Genomic DNA, 13,710 nt, shown 5'->3' with positions numbered 1-13,710 from the left:
GATAATATCAAGATTTATCTGTGTGATCTCAGTAGGTAATTAATAACACCTATGGTTTATGAGATTAGACTCCAGCTCTGACATGCCTGTGTTCTATGTCTCCCTTTCTTCATACCACCCTAAACATGGAATTTTTATAAGGATTAATAATGTTCAGCATGAAACATTTTAAATATTAAGGGGAAGCATTAAGGGCAGTCCTTATACAGAAGATATTCCCCTGAAGAATTGTGTATAAATACTCAGTTTCTTTTCATGCTATATCAATAAACTGAATGTTTCCCATCTAATTACAATATAATTTCAAAGTTTATTCCCATTAAAATTTTTTATTCTGAGACATGCCCTCAAGCTTATGAATGGGGCAAACCCTTTAAAGTAACAACAGAAAAGTTTAGATGAAAACTTCAGCACTACATACTCAGAAAATCAATTATTGTGTTGAATCAATCATATGCTACCAAAAACTTGTGCTGCCAATCAGATACTTAACAAAAGATGCTTCATATTACTGGAGAAACTCCAAGTGTACTTCTTGAACACCATTTCTCTGTGGGGTTCCCTGAAGATTTTTTACACCCTTATTTATTTCTCCCCATCTTTAGTGAAGATTGTTCTGTTTTGTAGATTTATAATTTATATTCGCTTTCACTTATAGTCATGGTGTGCTCTCTCTATAAATTAACACTCCCCTACTCCACTCCTCCCCTCACACCTTACTATCGTTGAGTCTTTTAGAAGAGAAATTGTGTGAAGCAAAATTTTGATGATAAAGGGAAAATAGGATCCAATTAAAGCATCAAGAAATAAAACAATACAAGACCCGAGGAAGAAAATTCACTTTAGTATCATAGTGTGAAACAATGATCCTCCTATAGTATACCATGGCATTTTGTCATATGAGCACTTTATTAGAGTTAAGATAATGTTGTAAGGTGAAGGTGCCTACCTTCTTTATGTAGAGGGTATAATTTCACAGGAAAAATAAGATTACTCATTACCACAGTTCTGCCCGTCACCTGGGATGTGTTTTTAAAGAGGAATGCAGGACTGTTACTTTTATTTTAGCCTTAGCAGTGAAAAGGATCAAGGTGCTTAAAACAACACATTTCTGTGCTGGAAGTTGAGTACAATTTTTGTGGTTGCAGAATATGGCTAGAAATTGGGGGATCCAGGCAAGTTACCTAGATATTTAACCAGCCCATTTAAGTTGGTTTTTATTACTGTAACATTGTAGTAAGTTCTGAGAGAGTAGGAAATGGTGCAGGGCCTTCCAGCCTTGGGAAAGAGGTAGAAGCAGAAATCTATGCTTTGAAAACTGGACTTCTGAACTTGTGTATTTCCTTTTTTTATTCTTAATATTTGTGAAGCCAGGGAAATTAGGCAGAAAGAAAGAAATAAAGGCATCCAAGTTGGAAAGAAAGAGGTAAAACAATCTCTATATGCAGATGACATGATCTTATAAATAGGAAAAACTCTGAAGAATCCACAAAATACCTGTTAAATCTAATACACAAGTTCAGGAAAACTGTAGGATATAAGATCAATATTCAAATATCAGTTGTATTCTGCACACTAATAATGAACAATGCTAAATTAAAATCAAGAAAACAATTCCAGTTACAGCTTCAAAATGGATATAATACTTAGGAATAAATTTGATCAATGAAGTGCAAGACGTGTACATGAAGAGCTACAAAATATTGTGGAAAGAAATTAAAGGCACCCTAAATAAATGGAAAGACATCCTGTGTTCATGGATTGGAAGACAATTTTGTTAATATGGCAATGTTCCCCAAATTTATCTGCATATTTATTATGACCCTTATCAAATGCCAAATGCCTTTTTCCTTTTTTGGTAGAAATGAACAAGCTGGTCCTAAAACTCATAAGGAATTGTAAAGGACTGGGAACAAACTTGGAGGACACATACTTTCTGATGTCAAAACTTACTCTAATGCTATGGTAGTCAAAAGTGTGGTACTGACATGAAGAAAGACCTATAGATCAGTGGTATAGAATTGAGAGTCCAGAAATAAACACATACATTTGTGGTCCATTGATTTCTGAACAGTGCCAGCACCATCAAATGGGGAAATAGTCTTTTCAAGAAATGGTGCTTGTAAATGAATGAATTTGAGACCCTACTTCATACCATACACAAAATTTAACACAGGATGGATCAAAAGCTTAAATGCAAGAGATAAAATTATAAAACTCTTCATATGGGTATACATCCTTGTGACCTGGGGTTTGGTAACAGATTCTTAGCTATGTCACCAAAAACACAAACAGCAAAAGAAAAAGTAGATAAATTGGATTTAATCAAAATAAAAAAAAAAATTACCTGCATCAAAGGATACTATCAAGAAAGTTAAAAGACAGCCCATAGAATGGGAAAATATTTTGCAAATTATTACAATTATTATTATAAGGGACTTATATCTAAAATATATACATGTCTTACAACTCTGTACTAAAAAGACAATACAAGTAAAAAATGTGTTAAGGCTTTGTTAGACATTTCTCCAAATAAGTTATCCAAATCACTAATAAGCACATGAGAAGATGCTCAACATCACTAATTATTAGAGAAATGCAAATCAAAACTACAGTGAGGTATCACCTCACACTGGTCAGAATGGCCATCATCAAAAAAATCTACAAACAATAAATGTTGTAGACGGTGTGGAGAAAAGGGAAAGCTCTTGCACTGTTGGTGGCAATGTAAACTGATAAAGCCAATATGGAGAACAGTATGGAGGGTCCTTAAAAAACTAAAAGTAAAATTACCATATAACCCAGCAATCCCACTACTGGGCAAATACCCAGAGTAAACCATAATTCAAAAAGATACATGCACACCAATGTTCATTGCAGCACTATTGTCAATAACCAGGTCATGGAAGCAACCTAAATGCCCACTGACAGATGGATAAAGAAGACGTGGTATATACATACAATGAAATATTACTCAGCCATAAAAAGGAACTAAATTGGGTCATTTGTAGAGACATGAATGGACCTAGAGACTGTCATACAGAGTGAAGTAAGTCAGAAAGAGAAAAACAAATATCATATATTAACACATATATGTGGAATCTAGAAATATGGTACAGACGAACCTGCTTGCAGGGCAGAAATAGAGACACAGACGTAGAGAACAAACATATAAACACTAAGAGGGAAAAGGAGGTGGGATGAATTGGGAGATTTGGATTATACACTAATATGTATAAAATAGATAACTGATGAGAACCTGCTGTATGGCACCAGGAACTCTACTCAATGCTCTCTGGTGACCTAAATGGGAAGGAAATCCAAAAAAGAGGGGATATATGTATACATATAGCTGATTCACTTCGATGTACAGCAGAAACTAACACAACATTGTAAAACAACTATACCCCAATAAAAAATTTAAAAATAATAAATAAAAGACAATCCATAGAATGGGAAAAAAAATTTGCAAATTATTACTTCTGATAAGGGACTTGTATCTAAAATATATACATGCCTTACAACTCGGCACTGAAAAGACAGTCCAAGTAAAAAAATGGGTTATGGCCTTGTTAGATACTTCTCCAAAGAAGTTATCCAAATCACCAATAAACACATGAGAAGACGCTTAACATCATTAGGGAAATGCAAACAAAAATTACCATGATTTTCATCACCCCCGAATCACCCCAGTAGGATTTCTATAATAGAAAAGAGAGACAATAACAAGTGTTGGCAAGGATGTGGAGAAATTAGAACACTCACACATTGCTGGTGAGAATACAAAATGCTGAAGCCACTTTGGAAAACTGGACGTTCCTCAAAAAGTTAAACATAGAATTACTAAAATAATCCAGTGGTTCTCCTCCTAGGTATATAACCAGGAGAAATGAAAACATACATGTACACAAAAAATTGTACATAAATGTTCATAACATTATTCATAATTGACAAAGCATAGAAACAACTCAAATATTCTTCAACAAACAATGTAGTGCAATATATTATTCAGCCACAAAAAAGAAATGAAATACTGATACATGCTACAACATGGGTGAACATGAAAAATTATGCTAAGTGAAAGAAGACAGACACAAAAGGCCACATGTCACATGGTTCCATTTATATGAAGTGTCCAGAATATGCAAACCCATAGAGACAGAAAATAAATTAACAGTTGCCAGAGACCAGTGGTGGGGCCGGTTGGGGGGAATGGACAGAGACAGCTAATTGGTACTTTGTTTCTTATTTTGGTGATGAAAATATTCTGTAACTGGATAGTGGATAGTGATAGTGGTTGCACAATATTGTGAATATAGTAAAACCACTGAATTGTATATTTTGAAATGGCTAAAATGGTGAATTTTCTGTTATGTTTATTTTATCTCAGTGCAAAAATTTTTTTAATGTTTTTGTGAACATCACAATAGAAAAAATGAAGCATTATAATATTTCACTAATTACATTTTTGGAGTTAAAACAAACTAAAATAATCTTTGAAGAGAATTTTTATTAAGATACATCCAGTAAAATTTTGTGAATACACATATTGTCGGAACTGCCCTTCTGAAATAAACATTTGTATTTCTTTTAAAAATGGAATTACAATTTTATTTTTTCCCAAGCTAATATCAAAGTTACATTTGGGAAAGATAATTCTAATTCTTAGCATCACATGAAAATAGTTCACCTTCTTTATAAAAGTAACCTAGAGAACCACAAGAATGTTTGAGGAAACTCTTTTGGGATCTCTCCATTTTGTGAAATTATCACATATAGGAGTAAAATTAAAATTCAAAGATTTAACACACAACTTACAGAAAAAGTGTATTCACTTACAAAGTTGAAAACATATTTTTCTATATATTCCACTATTATAATTACAAAATTTATAGATAAATGTTTCATGTTAGGAACTTTGTGACTAATAACCAGTATGAAGATGTTATGAAATTAAATTAGTGCTAAAGAAAAGCTGTGTTTATAAAATATTTGATAAAAATATTCATCTCTCTTAACGTTACAACATGAAGGTACATATTACCAAATTATGAAACCATATAGGGCAGCTTTAAACAATACTCAGAGACTCTACATTTTTTCCATCTTCTTTTTTGACCTCTTTTCTTTCGGCTATTTCTTTTCCAATTTCAGCCTTGCTTTCGTCTTCTTTTCCATCTCCTCCATCTTTCCTGTCTCCTTTTCTTCCCCTTTTCCTTCTTCATTTTTTCCATCTTCTCCTTTCTCTTTTTCATCTTCCTTCTCATTTATACCTTCATCCCCCTTTCCATCTTCATTCTCTTTTCCATTTCCTTTCTCTTTTCTATCATCTCCTTTTTTTTCATCTTCTCCTTTATCTTTTTCATCTTCTGATTCTTTGCCATTTTCTCCTTTCCCCTTTCCATCTTCATTCTCTTTTTCATCTCCTTTCTCTTTTTTATCTTCTCCCTCTTTGCCCTCTTCTCCTTTCCCTTTTCCATTTTCACCCTCTTTTTCATCTCCTGTGTCTTTCTTGTCTTCTTCCTCTTTTCCATCTTCTTCTTTCTCTTTTCCACCTTCATCTTCTTTTTCATTTTCTTTCCCTCTTCCATCTTCTCCTTTCTCTTCTTCCTTGTTTTGATCTTCTCCATCTCCTTTCTGATCTTCTTTTTCATCTTCTTTTCCTTCTGCTGTCACTGTTTCTTTCTTTTCTCCTCTTTCTTCTTTGATATCTTCAATTTTTTCTTCTTCTATTTCCTCTATTTCTTTTTCAGGAGCTGGTGTCTATATGTATAGAGAAAAAAACCCAAGATTATATTTGTAAATTTGGAACCATTTCCCCTAAATACTTAGGATTATATCTGTTTTATGCAAAAAATAATACTTCATCCATAAGAAAGTAATTTTCCTGTGGAAAAGGCCTCCTAAACAACACATCATAAGGAAACCTTATAAGAAATAGGATTAATTAAAATATCTCCACACAAACATGCACAAATAGATATTTGGAACAATAAATTCAGGGAAACTTATTCATATAAATAATTTTCATTACAAATATGAGGAAACAGAGTAAATACAGAAAAAATGAGTAGCATGCATGTAAACAAAATATATTCCTTGAAGAAATAATATATTTTATTTCTATAATAGTGAGATTTAGGTTTATTTTTTAAAAAGTTACTTGAAAAGTCTTCTACCATATATCATAGAATCACTTACAAAAGATTTTCCATACATGCATAGGTCTAGTTTATAGATTTGGCACTAAATCCCATTTTCATTTTTTTTTTAACTACAATACCTAGAAACATGGTATGCTATATATGTAAAGCAAGACCTATTGGAAACATACATAATGATTTGTTTTGCAATCTGAAGAGGAAATAAGAATCATATACGATCTTGAAAAGGTATTTACAAATAGCCCATGTGCTGACAAAAGCAATAAAGGATTGGTCTGTATTTAATAAGACAGTCATTAGATTATTAATAAGTCATAATCTCTGGCATTGTTCTATTAATATCAATGCTAACCCACTGCTCCCACTAACCATACCTGTAAATTCTCAAATTTTAAATTTGTTTTCTTTCTTTTCCCCTTAGAAACCATTATACTAGATGCTATAAACAGAATGTTTGTGTCCTCCAAAATTCATATGATGAAACCTAATGTCCAATGTGATGATATTTGGAGGTGGGGCCTTTGGGAGGTGATTAGGTCATCAGAGTAGAGCCCTCATGAAAGGGATTTATGTCCTTATAAAAGAGGCCTCAGAGATCTCTCTCACCCTTTCTATCATGTCAGGACACAGTGAGAAAACTGCCATCCATAAACCAGAAAGCATGTCCTCATCAGACACCTAAAATGCTGGTGCCTTGATCTTGGATTTCCCAGCCTTCAGAACTGTGAGAAATAAATTTCTGTTGTTTATAAGCCACCCATCTGTGGTATTTTGTTACAGCAGCCTGGACAGACTGACACTATGGAGCCATACTCATTTAATATTTCTCAATGTTTAAACTACAAGACAAACAAGATTTCTTTCAGTGGCACCCATTGTTAAACTTTCAAATGAACAAAACTGTTAATATTGGAAGATACCTCTATAATGTTGGCTTCTCCATTTCCAGCAGTTTCACTGTTGTATTCTTCTTTAACATCTTCTTTCTTGGTTTCAGCTATGGCTTTGGCACTTGCATCTGTGTTTTTTTCCATCATATCATTTTTTGTCTTCAATTTCTGTCCAGCAACACAAAACAATAAAAAAATAAATACACAATTTAACTGGTGTGTTGATTAAAAGGCCTGTTATTTTACCAGCTATTGTAATAATTTACAGAAAACCTTTAAAATATCCATATAAACTTAATATCAACAAAATTATCACTTGAAATTTTCAGTGTCATTATAAACCTGAAATGGTATTAAAATGAATAATATTCCTGATATAAATCAAAGAAAGTTTCTTTTAGGTGAGAAACAACAAGTTAGAATGCTGATCAGTGGCTACACAGGGCCAATTGCAAGCATCAGGTTACACTTTGATAAATTAACTTCCTTTGACTAGAGGGGACCAGTTTACCCCTGTCATGTCTAATAATTAGCAACAAGGTTTTTGACTGCTGAGCCTCCATTGGTAATAATTAAGAGAAATACTATGTTAGGGAGAGCAGCAATTTAGATATATTTGAAAGAGGTCACCTGGGGACATTAGTGATTCAATGTTTGGGTCTACAAGTTTCTGAATGACTTGAATCATAATTTCTTTACCAAGAAAGCTCTTTGCCTGAGTGTGTATGTAGTAGAAAGAGCACTGGGTTCAGGGTCCAGCAAACATGTGTTTTAAATCTGGATCTGTTTCTTACTTGATGTGATCCTGAGCAAAAGCAGAAATCTCTTTGTGTTTATTTCTTCATATGTAAAAGAGAGTAATACCACCTACCTACAGGGATGTAATAAGGAGCAAATGATAAAATATATGTGAAATTACTTTAGAAACTGTAAAATGCAATATAGATATGTTATTATTCTTTTAATACATGAGAAACTGAGAGCCAAGGAGGGTAAAGTGTTTTAAAGTGTTTTAAAGTCCATGATTATATATTATCTGTTTTATTCTATCACTGTCTTTTATTTTGAAAGGAAATAAACAGTGTTTATTATTTTAACAACTTATAAATTGAGTACTTAATTTTATAAATAGTGACGAGGAAATGCAAAATAGAAAAAAAACAAAAAGAACCTTTCTCTTCAGTTGTCACTTACTATGATTACTAAACCTATGGCTTAGCAATATCTTTTAATGAAGTATTTCAAAACATTTTATGAATACAACTGTAATTTAGTTTCTTCAACCACAAAATTATGGGATTAGATGATCTCTAACGTTCCTCCTAGCTTTTGTGTGTGTGTGTGTGTGTGTGTGTGTGTGTGTGTGTGTTACGCGGGCCTATCACTGCTATGGCCTCTCCCGCTGCGGAGCACAGGCTCTGGATTCGCAGGTCCAGGGGCCACGGCTCACAGGCCCAGCTGCTCTGCGGCACGCGGGATCCTCCCGGACTGGGGCAGAAACCTGCGTCCGCTGCAACGGCAGGTGGACTTTCAACCACCGTGCCACCAGGGAAGCCCCCTCCTACTTTTAACATTTTATGATGTTAAGAATTCAACTTATCCTTAAAACATCAATCATACCTCAATAAACCAGTTCTAAAAAAGAAATATGATCATATTATATTCATACATATTTACACATAAATAAATAAATATTGGGGAAAAAGTGAACTTAATATTGAGGCTATTTCTAATGTCTTTAACCACAACATTAGAGCACAGAATCCTGTATGAGATCAACTGTGTGAATTTGAAAATAATGTATGTGAAAGCACTTTGCAAACTGTAAAGTATTATCAAATGTTAGTTAGTATTATTGTCGCAAAGCATTACTTTGGTTACTAGAGTTTACACCTTTTGTTTCCCCAGGAGTACTGGTATTATGACTATATGACGTCAAAAGCACGTATGTTTTATGGGTCTAGCCAACTAATATTTTGTTTTGTCTCTTCCTAATGAAAATGCCAAACCAGCAGACAACCACAGAACACAAACAAATATTTCTGACTCAAAGGGCTGACGTGTACCATATGGTGTAATGTATAATGTAATATATCACTAACTGTAAAGAAAATAAAGCAAAATGAGCAACTGTATGCCTTTCCAAAAAACTATTTCTGAAGAAAAGCAAGTTTCTCTCAACAATGCATGCTGAATATTTACCCTTGGAGTTGATTTTCTTTTGGACTTCAACTCTGGTGTAATGGGCACAGGTAACTGGGGGAAAAGAAGGAAGAAATCATAAATGAAGACAGATCACTAACAATGAAATTCAGCCTCGTAATTAAAATAAATGGGTATAGTTCAAACTGAACACTAAGATAAAAACATTTCCTTGGTGAGAAAGTTTTTCTTAAAACATCAAAAACAAATCTTGTATTAAATAACTAGTATTGTCTAGGATTCTCTGAATTTTAAAATTACATTTTACAATACACAGGCAGCTTTTTAAAAAGGCTACTTACAGCAGACAGTCTGGCTGATCTTCTCTTTGGCTATAAGTTAAAAATAATTATCAGTTAAGAGAATTATGGATACACGAAACTAGAAATATTTATATTGTGGTGAAAATATTTAGTGTACCACTACGTATATATTGTCATTAAGAAGCATTGTGCACTTGGTTTAAAAATATCATAGTAAAAATATGTTTTGATTTTTCCCTCCTCTGGACCCTTCATACAGCTAAGGAAAAAAGAATCCCAAATTACATTTCAATTGCTAGGCTAAATGAACACAAATCACTAGTAACAAGGAGTATATTTAGAAATAAAAATACAGCCCCTTCTTGCAAAATGACAAAGCAATTCTTTGGCTTAAAAGGAAGAAGCTCTCTCCAGATCTTAAGCACAAGGTCCTAAGTTCCATGGAGTTTGGAGTTTTCAATACCTACTATACTTCTGAGAGAGCTCACTGGCATACCATATTGGTACTCATATGGTACAAATATACTAACCAGCATTTAGTTTTTAGCTGCTTATGTGTCAAGTTTATAAACCCAGTGAATTTTTTTCAGATTCTAAAACTAAAGAAACTCACCTCCTGCCTCATATCACCTTGATCTGCAACCTATACAGGGGAGAAAACCACACAGAAATAAGGTCATCGATATAAACATATACTGATAGATCCGAAAATATTGCCTATAGATTGCAGTTGCAATATAACAGCTTGACTTTTTCCTGGATTCCTGCTCAAGTAGCCATGTGTTAGTACCTAGTAGCATGCTGTCTACTAAAGTACAAATTTGCACCAAGATGTAAATGAATTCCCAAGACATAAGTTTATACAACTGATAGTCAATTTCATCCTTTTGTGTAAATTGCATCTCCTAAAAACAAACCTTTTTAATTTTAAAATCCACCTGTTGTAGCCAGGGTTAAAGCCAAAAGGTGTGGGAGTGGGCAGAATGAAGGAGGAGCTTCATGCAATCTCCCTGTCCGTTTAGCTTTATGCTCGAGATGCAATTGTACTTATCTGACCCTCTCTTCTAAATGGACTATTCTCCCCTCCAAGTTGTGCATACAACAACTACAACCCCCACAATGCCCTGGTGTGGGGGAACCCTCTTTGTTACAACGTCAATGCGTTATTCTGAGAAGCCGGCTGCGGATTTTAAAACTTCCCGCCACTACCTGCTACAAGGTTGCTGTCAGCTCTGTAAAATAGCAAGACCCATTGCACAAGCCTAGAAAAGCGCAGCGGCGGGAATCTCAGGCAGGGGGATGTTGATTAGAAACCATTGCTTTCCGTATCTGAGCAGCCCTTTAGCCTGGGAATTATCGAGCTATTGCACGAGTCATGCAGCCCCAGAGGACCGGGGAACTTCAGTCTTATTGCTATGTTCTAAAAATATGGAAGGCGGACGAATAGATAGGAATAATACCAAAACAATCATAACGCCTTACTTAGCACAGTGTTTTACAATTTTATCAAGCAACGAAACAGCGATCGATTTCACTTCTAAGGGAACCCCCCCCCAAAAAAAAAACAACACCGAGCGTGAATTTATTTCCCGTCCAAGAGAGAAGCCACGATCTTTTAAGTGAGGGTTTGCAGGAGACTTGTAGCCCTTGAATAGCTCATATCAATTCTGCGCGTCTAAAGTAAACAAATCCATGCTACCCTAACATCAGCAATAGTTTATCTGCCGCATTTCTCTTATCATCCTTCCACCTTTAGACAGTGAGTTAGCTTGGAGAGTCCCAGATCTCTCAGATCCAAAGTTGCTAATTACAGCTGTGAATCTCTCCCTTCTCTAGGACAGTTTGAAGTCTGCGCCGCCTAATGGCACAGGATTACCATTACATAGCCATCTGGCATGACAAGAAGCGGAGGAGGGAAAAAAAGGAAAAAGAAAACGGGAAGAACAAAGGCAAATACGGGAGAAAGCCATGGCTTTCGTTCCCCCAAACTGGACGGTTCCCGGAGAAAAGCTGGAGGCTGAGGAGGAAACTAGTGCCTGGAAGTGTGGTTGGGAGAAGTCTTCCAATAGGGTAAGCGGAGGAAGGGGGTGGGGTAGGAAGCGACAGCACAGCGCTATGACTGTTTGTAATTCAGCATGGAGACACCTCTCAAGTGATTCTTACCCTTAAACAAAACAAGCCAAAAGTGAACTACTAGTTGCGTGAGAGACCATCCTCAACCTTACACCAGCCGATATTTGCCTTTCCCTCCCCTTCCATTCAGCACATCACAAAATCGAACTAGAAGCCAAAATGCTTTAAAAAAATACATCTGCCGATTAGGAAATATGTATTTCAGTCTCTAATCCCCCTTCTATCTTCCTATTTCACTTACCTTTCTTTTGGGCATTGTTGCAGCTCTCTAGAGGAGATCTTAACAGCAGGAAAAAAGCCGAAAGCAGTCTCTACCCGACCGCTCAGAGAGCAACTGAGTTTTCAATGAATGAACTAATTGCAGCACGACCTGTGCTCGCCTCCAAAAAAAAAAAATCCCTTGTTATTGGCAACATTAAACGCACCAGACGCAACCAGACTACGTGAATGGTTAGCAGGAGTGGGAGCCAAATTGGAGTGACAGGCTGTCAGGCCAATAAGGGGAGGTGACCAGCCCAGGGAGCGAGGCCCACGGATTTGCCCGAAGCCCTCGTACGCTGCCAGCTCCGACCGCTGGTGGGGTAGAGGAGCCCCCAGACTTCGTGGATGCAAAGTGCTGAAGCATAAAACCGGCGGGAAAGCTGGAATTGTCTTGATCGTTTTTTTTTTTTGTTGTTGTTGTTTTCCTTTTATGTAGTAATGACAGGTGAAAGTCATTGCCCTTGCTTTCTCCACGGTCTCTAAAAGCCTCACTTTACTTCCTGGAGACAAAGTGCTTTAGAGACATTATTGAGCCTAGGCTCCAGTCTTTCCATTCTATCTTTGGCAGAAGGATGTAGATGAACTGAGAGGAGCACTCATTCAGAAAGTAGAAAAGAGTGGAGCTGTTTCTCAGGTTGTGGGAACTTTCTGCCAAAGCAGAACTGTAGTCCTAGCAGGATCAGGGTGCCAAACGGCGCGTCTCCCGCAGATGGAGAGCAACAAACTGGGAGCTGTAAGAGCAGGAGGAACCTGAAGGTGGGGACATTTGATAGATACCATTATCCCACTTGGTGGTAGTCCACCAGGAATTCAAAGGGACCCTATGTGAGGTTTGTAATACCAGGGGTCTATCCCGAGGAAAAGTGCTGATACAATGGATTATGAATCCAAAGGTGGTATTTAGTGAAGGGACTAGGGAAGTTGCCATACATGAAAGTGTTTGGAACTCAAGATAAAGCAATTAAAGCACTCACCTCTGGTGCAAATTTAAGGATGTACCCCAAACTCAGGAGATTAGGATGAGGCAATTGAAGTGAACCATGCAAGTGCAGGGCAGGATCTTGATTTTATTTAAAATTGATATTTTGTTCATCATGGACTTTTTTTGCATTAGTTAGGTCTTTAAAATAGCACTTTAAAAATGTATCTTCATTATCGAGTTTTGGGGTGCCTCTTATAACTTGTGCCTAAGGAGAGTGCCCCCTAACATCATCCTAGTCCTAGCCATCATTAGGTGGCTTTCTACTCTAAAAGAGGCTTCTATCTGCATTCCCAAGTTAGTTCCTGAGACCTAAAGTTTGTGAGAGTGGGGGTGGGGATTCGTGAATTAGGTACTTGAGGATACTTATGAGTAAAAATGTAGGATCCTGAAGCACCTTTTTATAATGCCTTACTTTGGATTTTGTAACAGCTAATTGGGTTTAAACTTGTTTCAGCCACAGCTGAAATTAGGGCTTCCCTGGTGGTGCAGTGGTTGAGAGTCCGCCTGCTAATGCAGGGGACACGGGTTCATGCCCCGGTCCAGGAAGATCCCACATGCCACGGAGCGGCTGGGCCCGTGAGCCATGGCCGCTGAGCCTGTGCATCCGGAGGCTGTTCTCCGCAAGGGGAGAGGCCACAACAGCGAGAGGCCCGCGCGTAACGCAAAAAAAAAAAAAAAAAGGAAATTAACCCTTTGAACAGTTACTTAAAGGAATAAATCTATTTATGTTCATGTGGATTAAAACATTGCAATCATCAGTTTTTAAAATATTCATAGCTACTTTAGAATACCAAACCATCCCTTCAAACTAAAAT

General features: G+C 36.3%; 1 protein-coding gene across 1 annotated transcript; it reads right to left on the bottom strand.

Annotated features, from left to right (window-relative positions):
* Positions 1-4,532: 4,532 nt before the first annotated feature.
* Positions 4,533-12,067, bottom strand: HMGN5 (high mobility group nucleosome binding domain 5). The gene is given in 7 exon segments (XM_081222307.1): positions 4,533-5,220; positions 5,223-5,763; positions 7,085-7,222; positions 9,257-9,310; positions 9,559-9,588; positions 10,133-10,162; positions 11,894-12,067. Coding segments are annotated over 7 exon segments (957 nt in total). The 5' UTR covers positions 11,909-12,067; the 3' UTR covers positions 4,533-5,071.
* Positions 12,068-13,710: the final 1,643 nt, after the last annotated feature.

This window comes from Mesoplodon bidens (assembly GCF_964165515.1).
Source record: "Mesoplodon bidens genome assembly, chromosome: X".
Taxonomy (NCBI): Eukaryota; Metazoa; Chordata; class Mammalia; order Artiodactyla; family Ziphiidae; genus Mesoplodon; species Mesoplodon bidens.
This window is presented reverse-complemented; position numbering and strand designations above follow the sequence as displayed.